At 35.3% G+C, this 27256-nt stretch overlaps 6 protein-coding genes across 6 annotated transcripts; 2 read left to right on the top strand and 4 right to left on the bottom strand.

Annotated features, from left to right (window-relative positions):
- Positions 1-2860: 2860 nt before the first annotated feature.
- On the top strand, positions 2861-7256 carry LOC139884775 (DNA replication licensing factor MCM5-like). The gene is given in 22 exon segments (XM_071868761.1): positions 2861-2966; positions 2969-3141; positions 3249-3324; positions 3327-3391; positions 3548-3727; positions 3813-3911; positions 3998-4134; positions 4223-4301; positions 4303-4329; positions 4476-4586; positions 4588-4611; positions 4725-4805; positions 4954-5058; positions 5144-5238; positions 5349-5484; positions 5560-5655; positions 5883-5974; positions 6060-6150; positions 6448-6557; positions 6650-6779; positions 6873-6974; positions 7173-7256. Coding segments are annotated over 22 exon segments (2199 nt in total).
- A 1898-nt stretch (positions 7257-9154) lies between these two features.
- LOC139884783 (probable methyltransferase TCM_000331) lies at positions 9155-11145 on the top strand. Its single transcript, XM_071868765.1, is given in 5 exon segments — positions 9155-9394; positions 9798-10211; positions 10340-10594; positions 10782-10970; positions 10972-11145. Coding segments are annotated over 5 exon segments (1272 nt in total).
- Positions 11146-11432: 287 nt separating this feature from the next.
- On the bottom strand, positions 11433-13887 carry LOC139884782 (DNA damage-binding protein CMR1-like). Its single transcript, XM_071868764.1, is given in 7 exon segments — positions 11433-11646; positions 11864-11968; positions 12403-12449; positions 12451-12634; positions 12636-12793; positions 12955-13494; positions 13588-13887. Coding segments are annotated over 7 exon segments (1548 nt in total).
- Positions 13888-16620: 2733 nt separating this feature from the next.
- LOC139884773 (ATPase 8, plasma membrane-type-like) lies at positions 16621-20520 on the bottom strand. The gene is given in 13 exon segments (XM_071868759.1): positions 16621-16717; positions 16804-16970; positions 17049-17060; positions 17062-17232; positions 17329-17502; positions 17587-18101; positions 18183-18492; positions 18584-18688; positions 18781-18903; positions 18992-19111; positions 19198-19524; positions 19683-20354; positions 20461-20520. Coding segments are annotated over 13 exon segments (2853 nt in total).
- Positions 20521-22325: 1805 nt separating this feature from the next.
- On the bottom strand, positions 22326-22460 carry LOC139884787 (large ribosomal subunit protein eL39z/eL39x-like). Its single transcript, XM_071868769.1, has one exon. The coding sequence runs from the start codon at positions 22458-22460 to the stop codon at positions 22326-22328; it is 135 nt and encodes a 44-aa protein (XP_071724870.1).
- A 2116-nt stretch (positions 22461-24576) lies between these two features.
- LOC139884781 (class V chitinase CHIT5b-like) lies at positions 24577-25945 on the bottom strand. Its single transcript, XM_071868763.1, has 2 exons — positions 24823-25945; positions 24577-24605 (listed from the first exon to the last, which is right to left on the bottom strand). The coding sequence occupies exons 1-2, from the start codon at positions 25943-25945 to the stop codon at positions 24577-24579; spliced, it is 1152 nt and encodes a 383-aa protein (XP_071724864.1).
- Between the last annotated feature and the right edge of the window lie 1311 nt (positions 25946-27256).

Below are 27256 nucleotides of genomic sequence, written 5' to 3'. Positions count from 1 at the left end.
TACCTAATCTTTCATTTATAACATTAAGTTTTTGAGTAATTTGTAATTTATTTAACCTTACTAATATTGGTATTTTTATAACTGTACTTTTCTGATTTTTGTAAGATGGTGCAGTTAGCTCTATATGATGCAAGTATTGACAAAATGGTTGATATAATTTTAGAAAATTATTTCCTATTATTATAGGTAAGCCTGATTCTTGTTGATATATCGATGGTACTATAAATATATAATTTCTTATTTTTATTTTATTAAAAAATGATGATTTCCATATAAGATGTTTACTACCATCTGCTATTGATATTACTAACGGTTTTTGTAGTTTTTTCCATTGAAATGGAATTTTTGCTGAAGCAAAACACAAAGTTGCTCCTGTATCTATATATGCATCATAAAACTTTTCTTTATATTTTATTTCTATGAATGTACAATTAGGATTAGGTTTATTCATTTGAAGATGAATAATCTTCTTCTGAATCATAAGACTGACTACTATTAGATACTAGTTCATATATTTCTTTTATTTCAGAATCTGAATCTTCTATTGATTCTAGATGATTTTCTATCGCTATATTTAATATTTTTAATTTTTCTTTATTTTCAATTTTCTTTTTATTAGGACATTTATTTGCATAATGACCTTCTTCATTACATAGCCAGCATCTACATGTTTTCTTATTTTCAGGGCAATATTTTTCTTTTTTTATATGGTAATCTTCTTTTGAAAAACTTTCTTTTTCTAAAGTTATTTTTCTTATAGTTGTATTTTCTATATTTATTTTTCGGGAATTTCTTCCATCTATATTTTTTTATGATTTTTTTTTCTTTGCTACATCCATAATTACCAGGTATTCTAGGATTATTTTTACAACATAGTTGTCCGATAGGATGTTTAAGTTGATTTTTTATAGATCGTTGTAAACATTGTTCAGCTATATAATTTTGAGTTATTTCTATAGCTCCTCCTAATGTATGAGCTATTCTATTGTTTGATACTTCTGCCATATATATATCTTTTATAGTTTTACTTATTGGCCATGGTAATTTATTTAGATATGTTTCTTTATGTACTTCTCTAGATTCCGCAGGTAATTTATAATAGTATTTTTGAAATTCACATGTATAAGATTCTAGATCACACATATTGCAAATTTGTATATTATTAAGATGCCATAAAGTTTTTTCTGCTTCAGCGGCTTCAGTCGCTTTTTTCTTATCTACATCATCTTTTCCTAGGAATTCTCTATTTATGGTATCTACTAATATGAAGAAAACTTCTGAGTTTGTTGTTTTTTCTCTTAGTAAAATATCTATTTGTGCTTGTGATAAAGTTTGTAAATAGTTTTTCACGGATCCTGTTACTTTGTAAGTAACAAAAGTCCAGACTAGATTAGGATTAAAATCTTGAAATATTTTCTCTAGTTGAATTAATAACCCTGTGTTATTTATCCAAAGAGTTAAAAGCTTCTTCTTTATTTTTGAACACAGTCTAGATTTAGAATATCTATATTAGTTTTTATTGATGGTGTATATTCATCAGAAAATTTTTTCCATTTGTCATTTTGTCTAGTATATCCTTTTTCGTTCATATAATCATTATGATAAAATTCTCTTCTTCTTTTATGACCTGAAGTTGATTCCGGAATTTCTTCTAGTTTCATTCTAAACGGTAAATCATCTTCTGATTCATACCCATATACTACTTCTTCTTTATCATCATTTATATTATAATTTTTATTGCTAATAAGTTTCCTTTTCTTCTTCAATAATTTTTAGTTGAGACAGAAGTTGTCTAACTTCTGATATTTGGTCTGATATATTTTCTTGTTCCATTATACGATTCTACGAGGTAATTCTAGAGTGATTATTCTTTTAGGTTTTGTAATAATGATTTCTTGTTGGATATTCAGGTATTGAATTATGGATTTTTCTTTTTCTGAATTTAATTTTTTAAATTTATATAACTCTTCGTTTAATTTTTCTATAATATCTCCCTCCTTCTGAAAAATTTTCTCATTCTGATTTTCTAATAAATTTTTAATATTTTTAAGACAATTTTTTGAATTATTAATTTCTTAATATATGTCTTTTGATTTTTGTTGATTTATGTATTCATTTATTATAGAAAATGATTCTTCAATAGTTTTCTTATTTTCATAATCATATATTCTAGATTATTTAGTTTTTCTTTTAACTCATTTTTAATATCATTTAAATCTTCTTTTATTTTTACTATATCAGATGTTATTGCCATCATGTAGTTTCTAATTGTACTTTTAATGTTTCTAAAGTTTCCAGATATTTTTTCTCCTTTTTTAATATTTGTCTAGTATGTTCGTATTGATTTATAAGATATCCTGCGTAATGTATTGTTTTCATTTTATGGTGTGCTCTTAATAATCCTTGAAAGTGTTGTATATTGTCTTCATAGATTTTTATCATGCATTTGGATATTAGTTTTTTGTCTTAAGTCGATTAATTGGTTACGTAAAACAGAATTCATAATATAGGGACTATTATGCTTTTTTATCAAAACTTGGGAGTATTTTTGTAAATAGTTGAAACGATGTTTTTAATTAATGATTTTTCTTAATTAATGACATGATATAACCGGAAATCCCATTTCCGGTTATACTACAAATGTTTATCTTTGACAAAAAACATTATATTTTGTTTACGTTCTATGATTTTATGATGCATTTGTATTTTTTAGATGTTTAAAAGCCACGTCACCGTACATTCCGCCAAATTCTTCCCGCCAAAAGAATGACCACATAGCTTTCCTCAACTCCCAAAACCCTCGCAAATCTGCACAAACGAAAAGGAGTCACCATTTCTAGAGAGAGAAACGCAAAAAAAAATGTCGGGTTGGGACGAAGGAGCAGTCTACTACAGTGATCAAGCCCAGTTTCCTGAATCTGGGTCGGAGGAGGCGGCCGCAGGAAACGCCAGCCGCCACTCGGTTCTCCGGAATTTAAGGAATTCATCCGGAACTTTGAGAGCGACAAAAATGTGTTTCCTTACAGAGAGAGCCTTGTTAACAACGCTAAGTTCTTGCTCATCAATCTCGAAGATCTTCTCGCATTCGATGCTGATCTCCCCTCCCTTCTCCGCTCCTCACCTGCCGATTACCTTCCCTTGGTAAACCTCTCAATTTCACCCAACCTCTGATCTATAATTCATCGTGGTTTGCGGATTTTGTTGTGATGTTTGGTTGTGATTGAATGGATTTCCTATTTTGGGTGTAGTTTGAGGTGGCAGCAGCTGAAGTTTTGGCAAGTTTAAAGTTGAAAGTTGCAGGAGAGACTGGGGAAATGGTGGAGCCAGAACTGGTGATGTCCAGATTCTACTCTCTTCAAAAGAGGATCCTTCCTCTATTCGCTTGCTTGGGGTAAGCTCTATTCAATGGTGTTATGCGTCTCAGCTTCTTTCCATTAGGCTCCAGTGATTTCCTTATTTCTTTTGTTTGTTGGGTTGAGATAGCCAGCTTTCTTTGTTTCTCTAACCAATACTTCTATTTTTTCTTTTCTTTGTGATGGATTATTAGGCTCAATATATTTCGAAATTGGTTAAGATAACCGGGATTACCATAGCTGCTTCAAGGGTTAAAGCAAAGGCAACTTATGTTCTTCTAGTATGTAAGAACTGTAAAAACACTAGGGAAGTTCCATGCCGTCCAGGCCTTGGAGGAGCAATCATTCCCCGTTCATGTGATCATGCTCCTCAGGTTTCCCTCGTATCCACTGTTACTATGCATTATTCTTTATTGCTGGCATGAGCTTGACTTTGTTTGTTGGTATTATTTTTTACAGCCTGGTGAAGAACCTTGTCCTCTTGACCCATGGATTGTCGTTCCTGATAAGAGCAAATATGTTGATCAACAAACATTGAAGCTGCAGGAGAATCCTGAGGTAATGGTCGTGTTTATTGAGTTTTTGCTGATCTAAAGTTAGTTTTAGGCTTGGTCATACTGATGGTATTTACTTGGATATTGAAGGATGTGCCCACTGGGGAACTTCCAAGGAACATGCTTCTTTCTATAGATCGTCATCTTGTTCAGACAATTGTCCCTGGTACAAGATTGACCATCATGGGGATATATAGTATCTTTCAAGCTGCCAACTCAGCCACCTCGTAAGGCTTGACATTTTTGGGATATCTGACATTGTTTGATTCCTGTTTTCTTTATGCCTACCTGTTCTTCACCCATAAAATTGTGCAGACACAAAGGAGCCGTCGCAGTTAGGCAGCCATATATTAGGGTTGTAGGAATAGAAGGGGCAAATGAGGCCAGTTCTCGGGGGTCCTGCTGCTTTCACTCAGGAAGAGGCAAGTGCCAAAACCTTAGCAATCCATTCCTCACAGCATCTCTATTAAAATTATGGTTCATATATCTGTCACTGCAATAGATGGTGATGCATATTTAACTTGACAAGTAGTTGACATAGACATTTGATGAAGTGCTTTGTTTGCAGATTGAAGAATTCAAAAAATTCGCACAACAACAAGATGTATATCAAACAATCTGCTCTAAGGTCGCTCCCTCTATATTTGGTCACAACGATGTGAAAAAGGCGGTTGCTTGCCCTTCTGTTTGGAGGCTCTAGGAAGGTATATATTGAAATTTTAATGTCATTCATTAGTATGTTCCAGCTTTTTTCTGATTTCCATCAAGTTTTGGGTGATTAGAGTTGGTTACTCATAATAATATTCTATACATGCAGAATTTGCCAGATGGTGTGAAATTGAGAGGTGATATTAATGTGTTACTTCTGGGGGATCCTTCCACAGCTAAATCCAGGTTAGTCTTAAAATTTGTAAACTGTAGTTTAAAACACGTTGCTTTGATTTACAACAATTTACAAAGACTTTCATATAGTTTATGTTGAAAATATTCTCTTTCTTTTCACTGATACTGACTTGGCTGCTGCTTTTGTGATTTTTTCCTTGAAGTTTCTCAAATTTGTAGAGAAGACAGCTCCAATTGCTGTTTATACATCAGGGAAAGGGTCCTCAGCTGCTGGTCTTACAGCTTCTGTGGTCCAAGATGGCGGTTCTGTAAGTTTCAATCTGGTCTAGCGTGTAAAGAAACAGTTTTTCCTTAATCGTATGACTTCTAACAACTTGTGATTTGTATATGTAGCGTGAATTTATGATATATTTGAAGGAGGGGGCTATGGTTTTGGCAGATGGAGGTGTTGTCTGTATTGACGAGTTTGATAAAATGAGACCCAGAAGACAGGTAAATAATACTGTGGCTAGATCATGACGGTCCACTTTTCTTCTATCATCAAGTTATTACTACTTGCTGGTGTTTTCAGAGTTAATAGTTAACACATGATGTTCTTCAGGGTTGCTATTCACGAAGCCATGGAGCAGCAAACCATATCCATTGCAAAGGCAGGAATAACAACAGTTCTCAATTCTAGAACCTCTGTGCTAGCAGCTGCTAACCCTCCATCAGGACGTTATGATGACCTCAAGGTATGTATTCTACTTTGCTTCCATTTGCTTCTATCTTGCAAGAAATCTCACTTATAAGAGTGATTTGTTTGTCAGACCGCTCAGGATAATATTGATCTGCAGACAACAATTCTCTCCAGATTTGATTTAATTTTTATTGTCAAGGACATCAGGATGTACAGTCAAGATAAGGTAAATTTTTAACGGTTCCTCAATATAGTATGTTCTTTTGCAGTAACTCTATATCTAGCTATTTCACATTCCAACAGGACTATATATATTTTTTAATATCACCGATTGTTCTATTCTTCCAGTTGATACTTTTACAGTTTAATAACACGACAAAAGAAAAAATGTATGAATGTAGTCTTCTAATGCCCTTCCATGTGCTGACTTCATCTATATTTCATCCGTTGCAGATTATAGCTAGCCATATCGTAAAAATTCATGCTTCAGCTGGCGCAGCCTCGAGTGATACAAGAACTTCTACCCAAGAGAATTGGCTGAAGAGGTATATAATATGAAAACGCATTTGCCTTATAGAGTATCCATTGCCGCTTTATATTATTCTCACATTTTCTGAGTTACATTTGAAGGTACCTACAATATTGTCGAACAGAGTGTCATCCTCGCCTGTCAGAATCTGCATCTAAAATGCTGGCGGAAGCATATGTCACAATCAGACAGGTACCCTAGCAATCCTGCTTCTATAGAGTAGGGGCTGGTTCATGAAATTATACACTTGTGTTCACTCATTTTAAATCTTTAGTTGCATAGTCTTGACGAAAATAGATATTATGTATTCAGATCAACACGACAAAGTATGTGATACATTAGTCGATGTACTATTATAGAGTAATTATTATCATTCTCACTTTATCCAATTGGAGGCAAGTTAGCATTGTATATTGTTAAATTAGATGGATATCCTTTATCTTTTATCTGCTAAAGGGTGTAGCCTACGTTTTATGTTGATTCTTGTAGAACATGAGGCAGCAAGCAAATGAAACTGGAGAATCAGCTGTAATTCCTATTACTGTTAGGCAGCTTGAAGCTATTGTAAGATTAAGCGAGTCTCTTGCGAAAATGAAATTGTAAGTATACTGGTCTTATGCATTAACTGTGTGTATCCGTGTCTCTAGGAGAGGTTTCTCAATGTAGCTGATTTCGTGTTCAATCAATTTAGGTCTCATGTTGCCACTGACGACGATGTCAAGGAAGCAATACGCCTTTTTAATGTTTCCACAATAGATGCAGCACGTTCAGGAATAAATCAACAAATAAACCCTAGTGCTGAGACTGCCAATGAGATCAAGGTTTGTAAGGGATGAAAATGCAATCTTCATTATATCATTTATCTTTCTCTGGTCCAGTTTATCTAAACTTTTATTTACTTTTCTACATTATAGCAAGCTGAAGCACAAATAAAGAGACGGACAGCTATTGGAACCAGGATAGCTGTACGAAGGCTGATGGATGAACTCGTGAGAATGGGATTGAATGAATCAATTGTAAGTATTTGGATTGTTTTCTTGCTTTATAAAATAACAGAATCACTTAACTAAAGTGCCTTCAAAGAGATGATAAAGACCCTGTTTTATTTAGATAACCCATAACAGCTACACATTGGGTTGTGCCTTGTACCCCAAGCAACTCTAATCTTCATGTTGTGACGTATCTGATATTTTGTTGTATTTTGGAAATGTCAGATAAGACGAGCACTTCTAATCATGCACCAGAGAGGTGAAATTGAACAAGGGAGAGAAGGCCGGTTCATTGTACGACAAGCATAATTTAGCTGTTTGTTTACCAAAATATCAGTAGTAGTGGCAAGTCGTCTAGTGGTCCCATTTTCAAATGTAATGTGACTGTTTTTAGCTAGCTAAATTATGTAACACTAATGCTAATTGATTTCGTTTGGTGCGTTCCAGACGATTTGCTTGTTAAAGTATGTGATAAGATTACTCAAAAAGGGAACTTTTAGATTGTTACACTCAGACTATTGTTGGAAGACTTTCACAAAAGAAGCATATCCTAATCAACTACCCCCCCAACAATTCAATTCTGACACTAAATTATCAATTTGGAGAGACAAGCAACCGTAATTAACTATATATTTTACAGTTCGTAGGAGTGAGACTTTTTCATGGGAATAAACGTGACAAAAATTTCAGAAAGAAAGCAAAGAACAGCTGCGATCAGTACTAAATTATTCCCTGTCTCTCAATATATTTTTTTAAACTTTTTATTTTGTCTAAAAAATAATGGTTTTTATGCATTATTTAGATCAAAATATGTTGTATTTCTCTTATTATCTTGTTCTGTGTGTTAATCCTTCAAAAAACTTATATCGAGAGACGGAGAAAGTATCGATTTGGACAAAAGAACCGATCATAAATACAGTTGGGTTTAGTATCGTATGTATCTTTTTCATGGAAACAAACGTGGAAAGTTTTCAGAAAGAAAGCAATCACAGTTACTATCAGTATTTATTTATTTGTTGGTATTGGGATGGGACTCCTTATATGTTGACATGCAATGTCGCATGATATGCAAGACAGTCTTGGCCCAAACAAAGATAACGAAATGTATGGCTATGTACATTCCCTTACCCAATTGACAGTACAGTCAGGATTAACTTGGCGTGTACTGCCCATCCGTCAATATTTTGCATGTAACTTTGGGACTGCCGTCTAGTACCAGTCTTGAAAGACTTCCGTAGCAAGTCAGGTTCGATCTGGTGCCCAAAACGGAGTGCTTAGTCCAGGAGATTGAATATAATTGGGCAATATTTTGAGACGGAGGGAGTATTTCCTTGACAAAATATTAGCCGAACAAAATAAGTTCAATTATCATTGTGCTGGGTGCAAAATTGAAGTTGTGGATTTCCAAATGGAATATGTGGTGTAATCATTTCCCTAGCTACCTACCACATCATCTTAACAATTTTCTAACTTTGAAATTTATACAGCTCACACGCCTCATGACAACATTAATGTCTAGCAATATCTAATCGACATTAGAAGATCGCTGTTCCATGGGTTCTATCTACTTGAATAAGTATGCTCAAAGTGACAGGACATGAATTGGGTAAGCCTAAGAACTGCTTTTTGCAGACTTATTTTCTATGTTAACCACAAAAAATCAACTATTGAATTCATCGATCGGACATCCACATGATTCGATTTTCTTACATAAATATATATATGACTCAAACTATAGCATCATACAGTCAAACACCATCATGTTAATTGAAAAAAAAATGGATATAAATTAGTGCACAGATCAATACACCATGATCAAATAAACAATATTACTCTCTGTACTAGAGTTAATCACCGGATTATAGGGTAATTATTTTGATTTATCATGAGTCTATGAGAAGCCCATTAGGTAATACATCTCAAATTTCCGTGACCCAATTGAGGGTTGTCAAACTTAGACATTTCTAAATGTTAACTTTGACAAAATTGATGCGTTATTTTCTGTATTTTTAAGGTTACCTTTTCATATCATCATCGAGATTTTAAGAACCATACAGTTCTTATGTCTGATAGAGACTTTTTCATGGAAATAAACGTGACGAAAACGTCAGAAACTCCGCTACTATCAGTATTTATTTATTTGATGAGGAGCTTGGGTTTATATATTTTTCATCTCCTAAACTAAATATAGCAAGTGAATAGAAAGCATGTACAAACTTTTTCGTCATGCGCATCCGTTCTTCGACCATTCTAGTACGGCAGTCCTCCTTGACGTCCACCACCAAGTTCTGGTAAGTTCCACATCAGGTTCTGGTGCCCAAAACGGAGTACTAAGAAGAGGGAGATTGACTATTAGGCGAGATGAAGCCAAGCATGTTGTAGGAAATATTCTTCACATGAATGTAGGAGATGGGGAACATAGTTACTCCAAACATTCCCTCCTCCAGGTCTTAATTGCAATCTCTCATTTGTTACTCCTATTGAATTAAAACCGAATGCAAAGTAATTAGGATATAAAATTACATTCAGCCATTGCTATTACTCCCTCCGTCTCAAAATACATGATGCCTTGATTTTTGTGGCAAATGTAAATTACACATGCTACAAGAATTAAACCATCATGTATTGTGAGATAGAGGTAATAATTTTTAGATTGTTGTTTAACATGTACAATCGAGTCGATCCTAGATACAATTTTCATAGTACGAGAGATTCATTTATACTCCTATATAGCAAATAAAACAGTAACCCTTACCCCAGAAAAAAAAAATCTGACTTCTAGTGGAAGTAATAATAATTAAATTTATATGTTCATATATATATATATATATGTATGTTGATGTTTTTCAGGAGATTGCGATAAAGAAGGCCAAGCCAGTCCTAGAAGAAGCGATCAAAAGCATGTTAAGAACTGGCTCCGCTTTTCCAAAGTGCTTTAATGTAGTGGATTTGGGATGTTCTTCTGGACCTAATACCCTTTTGACAATATCGTATATCATAGATGCGGTCTATAGGATTTGTCAACAAGAAAAACTAGCGAAAACTCCCGACTTTCAAGTGTTCCTAAATGATCTTCCAGGAAATGACTGCAACACAGTTTTCAAGTCACTTCCTGTTTTTTATGAAAAGCTCGAGAAAGAGAAATGTGGATTCCTGAGTTCTTGTTTTATATCAGGACTTCCTGGATCCTTCTATGGAAGACTTTTTCCTAACAACAGCTTACATTTTGTTCATTCTTCATACTCTATTCACTGGCTCTCCAAGGTTAGTATATATGTATGCACTCCCTTTGTCCCAAAATATATGTCACTTGAGCGAATCCCTTTCGAGTCAAGTGATATCTTTGTGATTATAATTAACCTAGCTACAAATTAAGGAATTGTGTAAACTAGGTTCCAGATGGTCTCATGAACAAGGGAAACATATATATGGCAAAGACAAGTTGTTCTACTGTACATGAGGCTTATCTAAAGCAATATCGAAAAGATTTCCACTCGTTTTTACGCCTACGCTCTCAAGAAATGGTGTCTAATGGAAGAATGGTTATCGCATTCATTGGGAGAACTATGATAGATCCATCTGCTAGTAGAGATTGTTGCTATTATTGGGAGATTTTAGCAAAATGCCTCTATGAATTGGTTGACGAGGTATATATATATAATGCAATATTTATCTTTTTTATATAACATTCGGTAATCCAAACGAGAATTTGTGCGATACATGCCATGTTGTCAGTGTGAATGGCCGATATCTCATTGAATTTGGAACGTCTGGCATTATATTTTAAATAATAGCATGTGTGCTACCTAATTCATTGCCTTTTGATTGTTTTAGGGGCTGATTGAAGAGGATGACATTGATTTGTTCAATGTGCCTATATATACGCCTCACGAAGAAGAAGTGAGGGAGATTGTTGAAATTGAGGGATCCTTCACTATCGACAGGTTCGAGATGTTTCAAATCAATAACGATCCAAGAGATAATGACACCAATGAAGATTTTATTTTCAATGAGATTGAAAGTAGGAAAAAATGCTTCAAATTATGTGAGGGCTGGCTTAGAACCAATTTTTACCAAACATTTTGGAGCTTCTGTGATTGACAGTTTGTTCTCAAAGTATGCAAAGCTTCTTGGCGAGAATTGGCTTTTGGAGAAGGCAAAAAACACAATCATGGTTATTTCCTTGACAAAGCATTAGCTGAACAAAAATAAGTTCAATTGTAATTGTTCAACAGAGCTTTGTTCAATTCATCGGACATCCAATTAAAGGATACGATTTTACTTCGCTTTACAGAAATAGGCGTCGAACTATAGAACACAATCGATCGCCATCATTACAGCAAAAATTCTGTAAAGCTAACTAGTTCTGTGGCAGGAATTCTTCAAAAGCCTCCAAAAACTCTCTACAGAGACAATTTATCCGGCACATTAAGAGATACCTATAAACCTAAACTAAGCAATCATTCAAAAGCTTCTATTAATTAATTAGCTTCTTGTCCACACATAAACCTGGCCTCCTCCGGTGACTCCTGCTAGCATACCCAATTGGTATGGATGTGCATCAAATTTGCATGGATTTGCAGTCAAGAGTTGGCTTTGTAATTTCTTTATTGTTCTTCTTTGACCAGTTGAGATGACATCAACTCCCTTTTTCATGTTGCCAAGGAAGAGATGAGAGTCATCCCAACCCCACGTCGCTCTGTCAAGTATATATAGGATTAGTAACTGACCTAACTTGCATTTACAGTTATAGCATAATTGTACAATGTCTCATAATCTGATATACTTCAATCATTTTAGAAAATATCATTCCAAATTTACAATGCAAAGTGAAATTCTAGAAGAATGAATCAGCGCTAGGCTTAATATTCTAAAACCAGTGAAGCCATATACCAGCAACTTGAAAAAGTTGATACCTGAAAGTAGAAAGCCATGCACCGCCATCCTCTTTATCATGGAAACCCATAGAAAATGCATCCTCAAAGTTGGCACCATTCACTATACCCACAGTGCCACCGGAACTGCAAACAAGGAAAACGAAGAAAACCATAATGAGTTCTCATTTTACCGATCAAATGAAATAGGAACTAATCACAAAGGACTGAAGAAAACCATAAAGCAGGAATGTTGATAGTAAAAACCCCACTTTACACTCACATTGGTCAGAACTTAAAGGATATGTAAAGGTGAAAAAGTAGGGGAAGGGTGAAGGCATCCAATAGAATAATAAGTCTCTCTTTCAAGCAATTGCCAAAGTTTGTTTCACTTTTAAGCATGATCAGTTTAGATAATAGTAAGGCTATGAACATGTATACGAAATATAACAATTGTGTTGTACTCTCTAATATTTTCAAAAAATTACAATAATAACAGAACGGAAATGCGAATTTAAACAGGGACATGGTTTTCCAATGTGCAAGTCAAAATATCAAAGTAAATACATAATAGAGCAAACCTTGTGGTTGCAAGGGAGAGTCCAGAAGGTGAGAAGTAAAACGAGTAAAATAGGCCTTCCATCATCTATGACCTTCAAAGCTTTTGGTTTGGCTGTGTTCATATATCTTACATCCCATATACGAGCAGTCCCATCAGAAGAACTAGTAGCCATAATGTTATTGTTTGTTGAGCTAAAATCTATGGTGTTAATCCGGGATTTATGAAGATTCAACTCTCCCAAGCTTTTTCCTGTTAAACATTCCTTGACCTTTGCAGAAATATAAGCTATGTGCATCATTTGGTCGTTGTGATAGAGAAAATATTGAATCATCACTCGAGTATATAAGATCAAACGCCTCCTTCTCAGCATCCATCAACCTGACAAAACCACCGTGGCAACTTGTAAAGATCTGCACTCAGATCAAGAAGAATCAATTCATAAAGGCAACATGAAGTTTGTGAATACTTGGTATTAGACTTAGTCCAAGATATATTTGAAACTTGTAAGTATCCATTAAACTCATTCAATACAATAGCACATAGATATATAGAATGTGGATATTGGAAGTACCTTAGAAAGACAAGGTTGTTGAACCACGATCCCTGAAACAGCACCTGGATGAGGTCGGTATAAAAAGATCCCATTATTGTCTTCACCATCACCATTGGAGTCCATATTCCAAAATGCAACATTTCCTGACACGTCGCCCACTGTAACCATCCTCAAATCGTTACAAGGCAAAAACTTCACAGACATTATCCTCCCACAGACAAGCCTTGCTATATTCTTTTCATCCAAACTCAAAGATTCCAAATTATGAGAGCTACTACGAGATTCATACTCACCCTTTGCTAGTTTAACATTATTCACCCCAAAAGTACTGCTTTCTTGTTTCAAACCGCTCACCAAATCATCTTTACTAGGTATCTTCTCATCAGACTCCTTATTGATTGAGGCTATACCAGATTTAATCTCAATCTCACTAAGCTCGAGTGAAGAGCGTATGAAACTGTTATTTTCCAAATTTGAACCGCTCAACAAATCATCTTTGCTAGGCATATTCTCATCAGACTCCTTTCTGATTGAGTCACACAAGACATCTCCTTTTTCCTGTCATGTACCAGTTTTAACCTCACTCAGCTCAGATTCGAGTGAAGAGCCTATACAATTGTTATCTTCCTCATTTAAAACACTAGGCCTCACTTCTTTCAACGTCTTAACTTCACCAAACGGTCGTTTGACAGGAGAACACATTTGAGATTTCTTACCAACATCTAATATAAGCCTGATGAACTTTCCGTTAGAGCCTTTACCAGTGAAAACATCTTTCATCTGCAGTGGACACTCGTCATGTGGAGATGGCCCCTCCGGACTTGGTGACTTTGGTGGATCCGAGGATGGCGACCTTATTGGGGACTTTGGTGGTGTCGATTCTTCAGGATCATCGTCACCCAAACCCTCTAATTCCAGTGAGATGTTTTGAGCACGCAGAGATCTACGCATTACTACTGCACCCTCTAGCTTTTTTATTCTACTCACTTTTGGTGTCTTTTCAACTCTGCAATAACAAAATCGCCCAAAATCAAAACATGGATTTTGAAAATCCGACACATGGAATCACTCACTCCAATACATGCAGGCAGGCAGATTCATTACAACTGAATACAGTGAAATTGGAATATACAAAGTACCAATTACAATAAAGATTCAATTTTTAACACTATAGATTGAAAATAAAACATGGGTTTTAAAGAGATAGACCTTTGACGCTTGGTCGGAGCAGCGAGTTAATCGACTTTTGATTTGATTTTGAGAGTAGCAATCATTTCCTGGTTTCGCTTAATGTTGTCGAGTCTGATTCGCTCGTAGTTTGTTAGCTATGGCGCCATTCTTACGAGCTGAAGCTGAATTCAGTTGGATCGGAACACAGACAGAGACCGCAGAAGTACAACAGAGGTGAGTTTTGTTATTCGGCTATACGTGTCCAATTGGATAATCATGAAGTATATCGATAAATAAATCTGGTTTTTTAATTTAATAATATATTTTGGCGCTGGAATATTTTGGACATGTTTTCACGAGAAAATTACAAATGTATATGAAAAAAAAAAAAACGTGAACGTTTTGAAACGGAACGGGACGGAGGTGAACATTTGTAGTCCGACCGGTTTTCCCATAGTCGGTCGGACTGATTAATTAGTGTTAATTATCCTACAAATACTTACTTGATTTTCCCTAGGACCGGCCTTCTCAAAGCCGGTCATAGAGTAAATTTTTTTTTTTGGGTCAAGACTGGCAATGCCATTGCCGGTCATAGAGTAAATTTTTTTTTTGGGTCAAAGTTTAAATAATCTCTTGAAATGAACAAGTCTACAATTCGAAAAAAAAAAGTTCTTGAACAAGCCTACAAGTGGGAAAAAAAATGACGAACAAGCCTACAACTCGAAGTAAAATTTTTTATTTTTTTTTTTGGTCAAGACCGGCAATTTTGGATCAAAGTTTAATTAATCTCTTGAAATGAACAAGCCTACAACTCGAAAAAAAAAAACTCTTGAAGAAGCCTATAAGTGGGAATAAAAATGATGAACAAGCCTACAACTCAGGAGTAAATTTTTTTTCTTTTTTTTATTTTGGGTCAAGACCGGCAATGGCATTGCCGGTCATAGAGTAAATTTTTTCTTTTTTTTTTTGGGTCAAGACCGGCAATGGTATTATCGGTTCTACATGTAATTAGTATGACCGGCAATCCCATTACCGATTCTACATGTAATTAATAAGACCGGCTATGTAAAAACCAGTCGGACTACATGATGTTCACCTTTTCATGCTACTGTACACAAAAGTAGCGCGTCCATGTTTTCACTTTTTTTCTCTTCCTCGTACAAATGTTTCTTTTTGTTTTCCTCTCCCTTATATTAAGACTTCATTTCTATACATGTAATACTAATATTTTCTATTTTCTTGTCTTCCTCACGTCTTAATCGGTACTTACTTCCATATACGAATAGTTTTGGTTTTTGACTGAAAATTATTATCATTTTAGATTTTTAAAGGAATATATTATGTGAATTGTCAAATTTATACTGTAACTAATATAATATTTAATAATATTATTATATTGATAATTGATATGCGTAAAAATATAAAAAACGATATCTATTCAAAGACATATGGAGTGTTTAATAAAGAAAATTAAACTTAAATCTTTATATATTTAATAGAATATTTTTAAATTAAAATTACAGGTTGGTCAATATAAGGAATAATAATTTAGTTTTAGATAATTTAATCTTTTTTATCTTGAATATGATTAAGAAAAGTACCCGATTCAACTTAAAAGTAAAAAGAAATAAATAACGATTGATTAACATTGCAGAAAATTTTAATTAATATTCAATTTCAAACTAAAGTAAGTAATTAAATTTATTCCGAAAAAGTTTATCATTACATATATTTTGAATCATCTAATTTTTTAACTTAGGTCAGCGATCTAAATACTTATTCCGTCTCATAATATATGATACTTTGATTAATTTATATGATATAATTAATCAGATGTGTTTGGGTATTTTTATCGTAAAAAATAATTATTAAATTATATACGATGTTTTGCTATATTTGAGAAATTTTAAGTAATATTTCTATAACAAAAATATCCTTATCGTGTAAAACTAATCAAAACTTCATATGGTGATATGGAGGTAGTAAATATTTAGTAATAATTTGAAGAACTTTAAAAAAAAATACAAAAAAGTAAAACGTTAGCATAGACCAAAATTTAAGGATTACTTTCGCGCAATAATCCATCTCTAGAATAGCATTAGATCAAGCTATTTGGACTCCATGAACAATTTATGGGATTAGCTTAAAAGAAGGGAAGGGAGTCTATAGAGCACAAAGATATTCACGTGAAAATAAGTGTTATTCTTTTTTTGTTAGTAATCTCAAATTATGAGACAAATGCTTACATTAATAGTACATTTTAATACATGCATTTGCTAGCTCTAATCTTCATTTGTCAATATATCAAATTCACCTCTCATTCCCTCTTACATAAGCAAACCAAAATAAATTTTAATTATATATATACAGAATATAAAGAAAATCCGCCATGATTGATGAATCTTCTTAATATTTCCCTGGTTAATTTTGGCTCTATTACTCCATTTTCTGCCTATGCTCATTTCGGATTTAGTTTTTCTCGCACGTTCTCTTCTCTCTCCCTCTATTCGTCTCTTAAACAGTGTAGTGTTGTTGAATTGTATCAATATCTATTCCCTTGAGCTTCACCACTGATTCAACATGACCCTTTAGAGTGTGAACCTCTCTCAACCTGCCAATACAATTACATTTTCAAGTAATGTTCTTTTTCATAAAAGATTGTTATACAAGAAACCAATTACTTGCCTCGCAAGTTACCTTGCTATTTCGGCTCTCCTCTTAGCCTGCTCAGCCATATCAGACGTATCGTGGTTGTCGTTGAAGACTGGTTCTGGTTTTTGGAGACCGTGACGTGTACGCTGAGCTGCCGCCCATTGCGCCTCTCTCTCTTCCTTTCCATAGTCCTTCTTAGTTGTGAATGCAGTCTACAATTAATCATATTCAGTTAGCAGCAATACAATAAAATAAAGCAATATGATTTAATTTTGTTCATAATTACAAACCTTGTTTTGGATTCAAATTGTCCCAAGCTTTTCCGGTCAAGGCATAACGAATCATGAATTTGAGGATGTCAAGAGGAACATAAGTGACAATGCTATAAACCCAGATAGCTCCAGCCCATTCCCATCCAATTCCATCGATCCTTGCGAATTCCCAGCTTGCATACACAGCGATCAGAGTAGCCACCTGGAATCAATCCAAAGAATGTTAATTTCTGGATATGAAATTATATTACATCATCCAACCTGGGAATTTTAAGGGAAAAGGATATTTTTTACTGACCAATTGTGCTGCAAGGAAGGCACCCAACAGAAGCAGACCAGGAAGTTCGACAAAAGACCAGCTCCTTGACCTTGTCACGAAAATGAGTGCCTGACTAATGATACTTACTTGAAGGTAGACTGCAGAATTAAGCTGTTCTGGGTTATCACCAATCGGCATTAGATTAAATTTATCCTGCAAATTTCAAGATATATAGTTAGTGATCAAGTCCGTGCTCTTCTTTCTATCATTTAGAAAGTTGATTGGCATTTTACTTACAGAAAAGATGTTAGTGTCATGAACAAGATAAAAGAAGACAACTGTCATTATCGCCATGTAGGTTCCAAGAACAATTCCAGTAGCAAAGATTTCCTTGAGCTTCCATGAATCCGGAGCTAGAGATGGCTTCACTCTATCCTTAGAGATGGTCATAATAGTACCATCATTGAGGATAGCAATAATCAAGACCATGAATGGAGAAAAGTCAAACTTCCAGATGAGAGCTACGAGCATGAATCCCAAAACAATGCGAATTGTGATGGAGACAGCATAGATCGTGTAGTTCTTCATTCTCTGGAAGATGGATCGACTCGTCAACACGGCGCTGACGATCACACTTAATCCAGGTTCCGTCAAGACGATATCTGACGCACCCCTAGCTGCGTCGGTTGAATCTGCGACCGCGATACCAATATTGGCTTTCTTTAAGGCCGGGGCGTCGTTCACACCATCTCCTGTCATTCCACAAATGTGCTTCCTCTCTTGAAGTTTCTTCACAATCTCATACTTGTGCTCTGCATTATAAGAAACAAGTTTGAATCAATTGTAACCATTTAAAAAGTTTTAGGACTATATGAAATTTTTTGCCACATTACCTGGGAAAACTCCGGCGAAACCATCGGCCTTCTCAATGAGTTCTTCAACGGTTATGGAGGCGATGGCGGCATCGCTGCTCTGGCCAAGGAGGGAGGAAGAGGGGTACATGTTGGTGCCCATTCCGAGCCTACGACCAGTTTCTTTACCAATGGCAAGTTGGTCTCCAGTGATCATCTTAACATTGACACCAAGTTCCAATGCACGTTTGATTGTCTCGGCAGAATCATGCCTTGGTGGATCAAACAGAGGCAACAGACCAATGAATTCCCATGGCTCACCAGCACTCTCCTTGTCCTTCTCGAAGACTGTCTGAAAAACCATTGAACCGTGGGCTGCTGTTAGAAAAAAGGGAAAAAAAACTCGAAAACCATAAAAACAGTTAATTAGTAATTCAGTTTACCTGGCGTGCAACTCCCAAGGATCTAAGGCCACGTTCAGCGAAGCCGTCGATGACCTTATGCGCCTTCTTCAAAACTTCTCCTTTGAGTTCACAAAGGTCAATGATCTGTTGTCCAAAAAATAGATTAGAAATTAAAAAATGTGACTTGCATCAATTTTGTGTTAGTTTTTTTATATCTTGCATAGAACTATTTCGACCTGCTCAGGAGCTCCCTTGCTGCTTCTGTGCCAGTTTCCATTTTGGTCAATGTAGGTGATCGCTGTGCGCTTGTCAACCGGATTGAACGAGAAGAAATGCACTTCAGTAATTCCAGCTCTTGCCTGAAAGAGAAAACTCCAAGCAAAAGAAATCAGGAACAATTTATTAAAAAATTCAAAATTTCATTTTAACTTCCTGAATTATTATTACCTCCTTAGGATCAGCCAACATTCCTACAATTGAAGCATCGATAGCATCCTGGTTTTCAACCCTCGACGCCCTAGCAGCAAGCAACATCAGATGGTCGCTGTCCATATCCTTAGAGAATACCTGCAGATAAAATGATAAGTATACATAGCTGGAAAAGTGACGTGTATTTTGGGACGGAGGAGGGAATATCGTTTAAAATCACAAACCTCTATGAGGCTCTTGTCTACTGTAAGCTTGTTGAGGGTGAGAGTTCCGGTTTTGTCACTGCAGAGAACATCCATACCGGCCATTTCTTCGATGGCAGTCATCCTCTTAGTGATGGCACCTTGTTGCGACAGACGGTGGGACCCAATCGCCATTGTCACAGACAAGACTGTGGGCATGGCAATTGGGATGCCTCCGATCAATAGCACCAAGAGGTTGTCAATACCATCTCTATATGATCTCTTTTGGATTGGATACATAACTATGATCTCAATAAGCATACCAACCCCAATAGAGCATATGCAGAAATTACCAATAGCTGTCAATACCTGATAATATCAATCCAATGTCATAATTCAGTCACAACTTCATGTATACAGACAAAACGTGAACTTCATCCCATTCTAGATTTTCAAAAGGGTGTTTTAGTCTTTTTCTCATTACCTGAAAAGCAATTTGATGAGGAGTATTAGCTCTCTATAATTACCTTTTGGAAGTGACCCACATTGTTGGTGCTGTCCACAAGATGAGCAGCCTTTCCGAAGAAGGTATGTACACCAGTGGCAATAACAATGGCCTCAATCTCTCCTTGTTTACAAGTCGAACCGGAGAATATCTCATCGCCCGGATTCTTGGTAACAGGAAGGGACTCACCTGTGAGAGCAGATTGATCAATCTTTAAAGGATCGCCTTCTAGAAGGCGAGCATCAGCAGGGACAATATCTCCCAACTTAATACTAACAATATCTCCAGGCACCAAGATTGCTGCTTCCTGCTCACTCCACTTTCCATCCCTCAATACCTTAGTCTTAGGGGCAAGGCCAGCCATCAGAGCCGCCGCGGCATTCCCGGCATTGTTCTCCTCGATGAAACTAATGGTAGAGTTGATGATGAGAAGAACCAATATACCGACAAAGTCCTGCCAGTCTGCAGGCCTTCCACCGCCATTGGCCAAGGCGATTGCCATGATGGCTGCGACTTCCATCACCCAAGACAGAGGGTTCCACATGAAACCTAAGAACTTTAAGAGTTTACTCTCTTTCTTTTCCTCGAGCTTGTTGTGGCCGAAAACTTGTAGCCTCTTTTCCCCTTCACCGGAACTTAAACCTTCTCTCGTACATTTTAGCTGCTCGAACACTTTTTCCACTGGAATTTTCTCCTGCACAAATAACACGAAATCACTGATTGCTAGCAAACACACAGAAACATTTAATTTTTACAACCTCTGATTAGAAAATGTGGTTCATAATTTTCATTGTTCTTACAAGATCAACATTCTTGTTCCTGATCTCCTCCAAGGAGATGTCACCACCACCAGAAGCCATGACTACTAATCAGTAGTATACACTATATATATGTATGTATCTTTATCTATATATTTAAACTAGTTAAAAGCTATGTCTCTCCTTGAACCTTTGGACAAACCATTAGGTCGGCGGAGAGACAGAGAGAAAGAGAAGAAAGACAATGAGAAAGTTTTTATGAAGATATGAGAGCAGGGGTTGAAAGTGGGAGACCAAAAACGTATTTATATGGGGAAAAAAATGTGTCTGAGTTTTTCCATGGACACAGAGACAGAAATTATGAGTGAATGGTCGAACAGACAGTTCGGAAGTGTTTGTGGGCGTGCCACTCTTTTCGTTGTTTTTGTCTTAGCTTTCATTTGCTGGCTTGGCTTCTGGTGTTATCACTTTTTGTTATTTCTATTCTTTGTTTCATTTCCCTTTAAACTCGCTCGAAATTATCCAGATAATATAATCTGAATCCCCACTGTATTAATCTTAAACACGTATTACATTTTGCAATTACTTATCTTATCGCTGTACATTCCGTTAATTAAACCAGCTAATCACTAGAAATTAGAAATAGTCTTTAAAAGATAATGATACTACACATTAATCAACCCTACATTAGGTTACTCAGAAATAGTAGAAACTTCACTGATGTGCATTTTCCGAAAATACAATATGTACAAATCGAGTGTTCCTTACTTTGTTTGTTTTTTTTTTTCCACTGTGAAATGGTTACGGGACAAAAACGCCTAATCAATAATCATGATAGATTTTCGTCTCAATAAAATCCACTCTTTGTAATGAGTTTCGTGATTCTAAATTCGATTTTAAGTTGAGTCCAATTAATCAAGAAAAATAGAATAAAATTTAATCTAAAATTAAATCAAACTAAATATAGCTCCAATCCTGAAAGAATTCTTTGAAATTCACTCCCCACCGTTGCTTTCTTCATTCCTCCTTTAGAGCTTAACCTCAAGATAAGGAATTTTTTGCATTTATGGATAGAATACATATTAACAGCACAAGACATTAAGAAATTGTACTCAAAACATGTCTACAGAGTAATCAACCAGTCAAATGTTTTGAAGACACCGTCAATTATTCGTACACCAATGCCATCGATCATAGAAATCGGAAAGAGGATTATCGACATGCATTTGACAATCTATCTATCAAACAACTCAGTTATGTGAAGATACACTGGCTTTCGGATTCTAATGAATAAGTTGCGTCAATTTGACAATAATATCGACAGCACATAAGCGATAGTCCTGTTATTTAGAGATGCCACTCCCTAATAATAAATCCCGATAATTCTCAACTCAAAACTAGAATTGTAAAGCTGGGAAGTATAGTGTTCTAGGCAAACCGCCATGGAGGAACTATTCTAGGAAAGACTTCCAGCAGACTGATTCATTCGGAATCACTACTGATGATAACTCTAACGACAGTTTCCACTAAATAATACAGCAAGTGTTCATTCACAATATAATACTACAGGTAGCGGGATGTGAACAGAAATGGCTTAAAGGGGTATGGTTGAAACAACTGTGGTAGTAAGGCAGAAAGAGTAGGGAAGTGCTGCAAATGCAAAGCATTTTATCGGTAGCAGAATTTACTCTACTTCTTCAGCCAGACCAACATACTACACATACCACATATCATAATCCATAAAATAACTTGATTGATTCAACAAAAGTAACATAAGGTCTTATAATAAGGATAGAAATGCAGAATACACTAACACTTAAAAAAGAACTACCACAAAAACACTGTTTTTCCACATTCCAAAACTTGAAAACAATCAAATCATCATCATAGGTTTCTCATCATCCACCTTAGAATCCGAGCTTAGTACGGCGCCAATGCCTGCGTTTCGCGTTGTACCTGATGGTATTGTCGGTCCTCATACGGATCCAGTGAGGGATTGGCCTGTTCTGCCTCATCTTCTTCGCAAGCTTCTTCTTGATCATGAACGACTTGTGTGACGGCTACAAAAACCAAATACAAATACACAATCGTTCAAAAACCCACAACACAGAACAAACAATTAACGGATCTAAGGTGAAATTGCATACAAATGACATGTTAAATTTGCAGAAAATTCAGAGAGAGTGAAAGATAATCGTACCATCTTCGCGGAGAAGGCGGAGACCTGCTGCTGCTACAAAGTGAAAACCCCAAAGGTATGAACAAACCCTAGCTCGATATGATTCTAATATATAGTTGGTCAAGTGGTCAAATGAGACTGATTAAATACTGGGCCGTTTATTTTGGGCCTTTATTGTGTTAACGTAGGCCCATATGATATGTGGGCCAATTTCCAGTTCGAGCTAGGGTTGTGGGTTTTTGAACGATTGTGAAGATGATCACTTGCAGATTTTTATTAAGAAAATTGTACTTTAAATCCCATTTAATCTCAATCACGAGCTTTATACCATTATTATTTCGGAGTTACATTTTACACCCCTTTTTTTTTAATGTTAGATTTCTATACTTCTATACCGTTAAATATTGCCGTCGGTAGGGTACATTATTCCGTTAAATCAAGCAACGTGAACAATACAATCAATTTGTGTACGACAAATGTTTGTATGATGTGGAATTTTTTGTCAACGTAAAATTTAATATTCATGTCATTAATTTTACGGCTGAAAAATTAATTTTTATTTAATAAAAATAAATTGACTAAATATGTGTTTTGGATTAAATTACCTCCGACTTAAAATTTGATAATTTCATAATTCAAGACAATACACATAATCAAACTCGAAGTTAATTAATTAGCCAATAGAATATAATGGTAGAACATAAAATAAATAATTGTCTTATTTCAGTTATTTTAATTTTTTTTTATTGTTGAATAACTTCTTTTTTAAAAAAAATATTGTTTGGATACTAATCTTGAAATTTTGGGAGGATCCATAAACGAAGAAAAATAGCTCTTCAGTATTACATAGATATATAGATAGATATTATACACATATAAGTGTCGTTGTTTTAATCGGTTGATTATGCCATGTGTGTGCTAAAGTTAACGGAAAGGGTATAAAAGGTCATAAAAATAACGGCAAAGGTCCGTGGGTAGGTGAAACATGTCAACTTTTTTTTTTTTTTATGGCTATTTGAAAGTATGAAACCAGTGAGGGAAGGAAGTGCGTTGGTGAAAGATACAACAATTGTAATTTCCATGTGCTCTATAGCCCCAAATGCTGTCAATATTGATGAATGTATGTATATTCGAGTACTTCATTTATGTTCTTTGCAAACGAGTTTTCCATTCTTAAGGTTAAACGAAAGGTGATCGAATTCGAAGATTTGAATTTTGATTATGATAAATAATGTAATGTGTGGGTATTTAAATAAACAGTTAAACACCAATAGATAATCAACTTCTTTTGTTAAGAAACAAAACAACGGAACATGTTACATGTCAATTAGTGGACGGTAATCTTGCGAAGATGTGCTATTTTCTCCTTTTTTAAAAAAATTTAATTTTATTAATTTATTAAATTAGAAAATCGTCCAAACGGACAAAGTCATCCACATTATGTGGCAAATTATTACAAGCAAAAAATACCAATATAACAATAGAAATATAATGCGTAGACACGTGAGCCAACCTATTACCACCACGATTAATAAAATTAAAACGGCAAAAAAAAATTATATTATTTGAATTTATATCACCTTTTTTATTATGTGTTAAGCAACTGAGTTTTTGGCCTTTCTCTACGCAATCATCCACTGTTTTCTATTCCCTCTGTACTAAATTACTTGCCACTTTTTTTATTATGTGTTAGTCACTAAAATGTGCGTCTTGTCGTTGGGTTGGTAGTAAAACGTGAGAAAATCTGTTGTGAGCCTCTGACTATAAGAATTCATTTACGTACATGAAAAACTAAAATTTCATTGCTAACTAGACAGAAATTGAATCAAGTATTATGATATTTGTGCTTTTAATATTTGTGTAAATGAAAAAAAGCCGGCCTACCATGCAGTACAGTACATAAGTAAAATAAAAAGAGCCAAATAAGAGATGTTGGCAAGAAATAGCTCATTCCAATGGCAATTAGGGTTTTTTTTTTCTCATTCTGTCATCACCCATGCTCGTGAAGCTGCAAATATTATCAACAATACCAAAATCAATAAGCACAACAATTAAGGAGAAAAAAAATATGAGTGCTAATACATGATTACTTGAAGCTTATGATTTGGAAATGCAAAAAATAAAATCTTTATAGTTTTTTGAACATAGATTGTCAATCCCTGTTTCAAAACCAGCTCGACTAATTTGAATCATCACGTAATAATAATTGGAATAAAGAACATTACCGTAAGTTGAGATTTCGAAATCCTTTTCGAAACTCAGAGCCCAAAAGAAGTATCCACGAAGTCCAAGGGCCTGAGCAAACCCAATCTTAATGGTCGTGGATATCGGATCATCGTACCCGATCCACGACGATCCAACAAACGAATATGTCGACACCGAGTCTATATCATACAGCACCGTGGCATTATACTTGTTATTGAACTCCACCACCTCTGAATAAGTCAACAAACCATCTCCTGGCCCAGCAAGAATTGCTGCCGACCCAATTCCATGTGAATTTGGGTCTTTTAGAGTCCAAGTCCTTCCATAGAGTGGTAAACCCATACATATCTTTCCAGGCGGTACTCCGGCCCGAATCCATGACCGGAGCCCATGACTCGTGCTTACATTTGTACTTTTATCATACAATGCAGCTAGGGCTCCGGTCATCGACGGGTCCCATGCACCGTGATAGTCGTATGCCATTACGTTAATCCAGTCTAAGTTTCGACGAATTGAGCCCGTCGGGAAGGATCGATATACATCGTCTAGGAAGAAATCGACGGAAAAGTACACGGCGGCGGTTAGCAATAGGGGCGGCTGATTCGTGGCCTTGGCCTCTTTCTTAATAGCCTTTCGCCATTGTTTTAGTAAACGGGCCAAATCTTTCATCTCTTTTGGGCTTGAAGGAGATTCCCAATCAGGATCCAGCCCATCAAACCCGAATTTCCTTGCTACTTCAAAAGATGAAATTATGAAAGTCTCACTTAGTTTAGAGTCTGACGCTATGAGAGCAAGCAATTTTGTGACCTCATCTGATCCGCCTCCGCCGAAGGAAATAAGCGTCTTCACTGGCGGTGTCTTGTGACGAAGCGTGGTGGTGAAGTTTGAAAGGAGTTCCGCGGTTGAATCGGATATTTCGAATTTGTTGGTAATATTATCGGGCACGAGAAATGCATAGTATATATGGGTATAAAATGTTGTGTTAATATTGGATGGTGAAAATTCTGATTCCTTCCATGAAGGCCAGTAAGCACCTTTGACTGGTGCCTGCGGCTGCATCGACCGCATATCGCCACCACCGGTGGTGGTCAAGAAAATAATGGCAATGAACCAGAAGTGTAAAATTTTGTTTAGGATTACCATTTCTTTAGTAAAGTCTACTTAATGGTTCACAAGATTATATATGAGGAATTATAGATCTATATATTTTTCTTATTATCATTTGAACATTATTAATGATATAGATGTTAGTATTTAAAGGAAACACTTTTGATTAATTTTGTTTGGACGGTTGTGTTCATCAAAGGTATCAAAATAATAGATTTAAACGCAAATTTTGACTATGAAGTATAAATGTTGATGTTCATATGGATTGGTTGCTTGAAATGTACAGCTTAAATTAGTTATTATACTATAATGCCGACGCTCCAAAAGAAAACAAAAAAAAAAAACTGACCTGTTATTTGTTGCCTGTTGGTCAAATGTAACATCTTTATCGGTATTAGGTTATGTAGTTTGTTGAATTCACTTCTATTTGAGATAATTTCCAAGAATATTTGAAATAATAAGCCTAATCAGACAAGTTAATTCGATAATTCTATATATGAATCTGTACCTAAAACACGTATTTATTAAATTGTGATTTAATTAAAATTTAAACTTTAGCTTATATCCTATGCTGTCATCTTATGTCATTTTCTATTATCTCCGTTTCTAATTAATTGTTACATTTTTTATATAAAAAAGATGACATATAATTAGGATGACATATAATTAGGATGGAAGGAGTAGTAAAAGAGCATGAAAAGACAAGTGAAAATAAAAAACAAGAAAAGACAAATCAGATATTGCATGGTATTAATATATCCATTCATTATACCTACCGATATAAAAATATAAATTATCATCTATCGTGATACATAAGTAGGGAGGTAGTAATGGATGTAGAAATAAGTAATGCAATAACGACCACCTGTACAACTAAATATAGAGGGGAAAATCCTGTCATAGCATGCATTCTAAGATTTAAATTATATATAGTACGTACTAGTAAAAAATAGGTCATCCGACTCCGATTGCAAATGCAAAACAAGCTTAGAAAACTAGAAAGTCGGAATGTAATGCATGGTTTGTAGAAGTCAAGTGTGTCTCAGCAAATGTAGGGAGGTGTTTTGACACCAATTTTGGAAAGCTAGAAAATTAATTAATGGATGTCAATATTTCTCTTGTGCAAGCATATAAGTAGGAATTAAAATGGATTTATAATATTCAAAAGCCAATTAATTATTTTACACAAACAAATTCATTAAGCCGATCGAAGAAAGATAGAGAGTTATGTCGAATAACAGCGCACAAATGTCGAGAACTAGAGACGCCGAGCAGGAGGAAGAGAAAACTAAAGCGTCAGTACACGAAGGGCTGCCAATGGAAAGCAGTCCGTATCTTAAATACACA

Source organism: Rutidosis leptorrhynchoides, unplaced genomic scaffold (genome assembly GCF_046630445.1).
Source record: "Rutidosis leptorrhynchoides isolate AG116_Rl617_1_P2 unplaced genomic scaffold, CSIRO_AGI_Rlap_v1 contig60, whole genome shotgun sequence".
NCBI classification, from domain to species: Eukaryota; Viridiplantae; Streptophyta; class Magnoliopsida; order Asterales; family Asteraceae; genus Rutidosis; species Rutidosis leptorrhynchoides.
The sequence above is the reverse complement of the archived record's forward strand: the minus strand, read 5'-3'. Positions and strand labels throughout refer to the sequence as shown.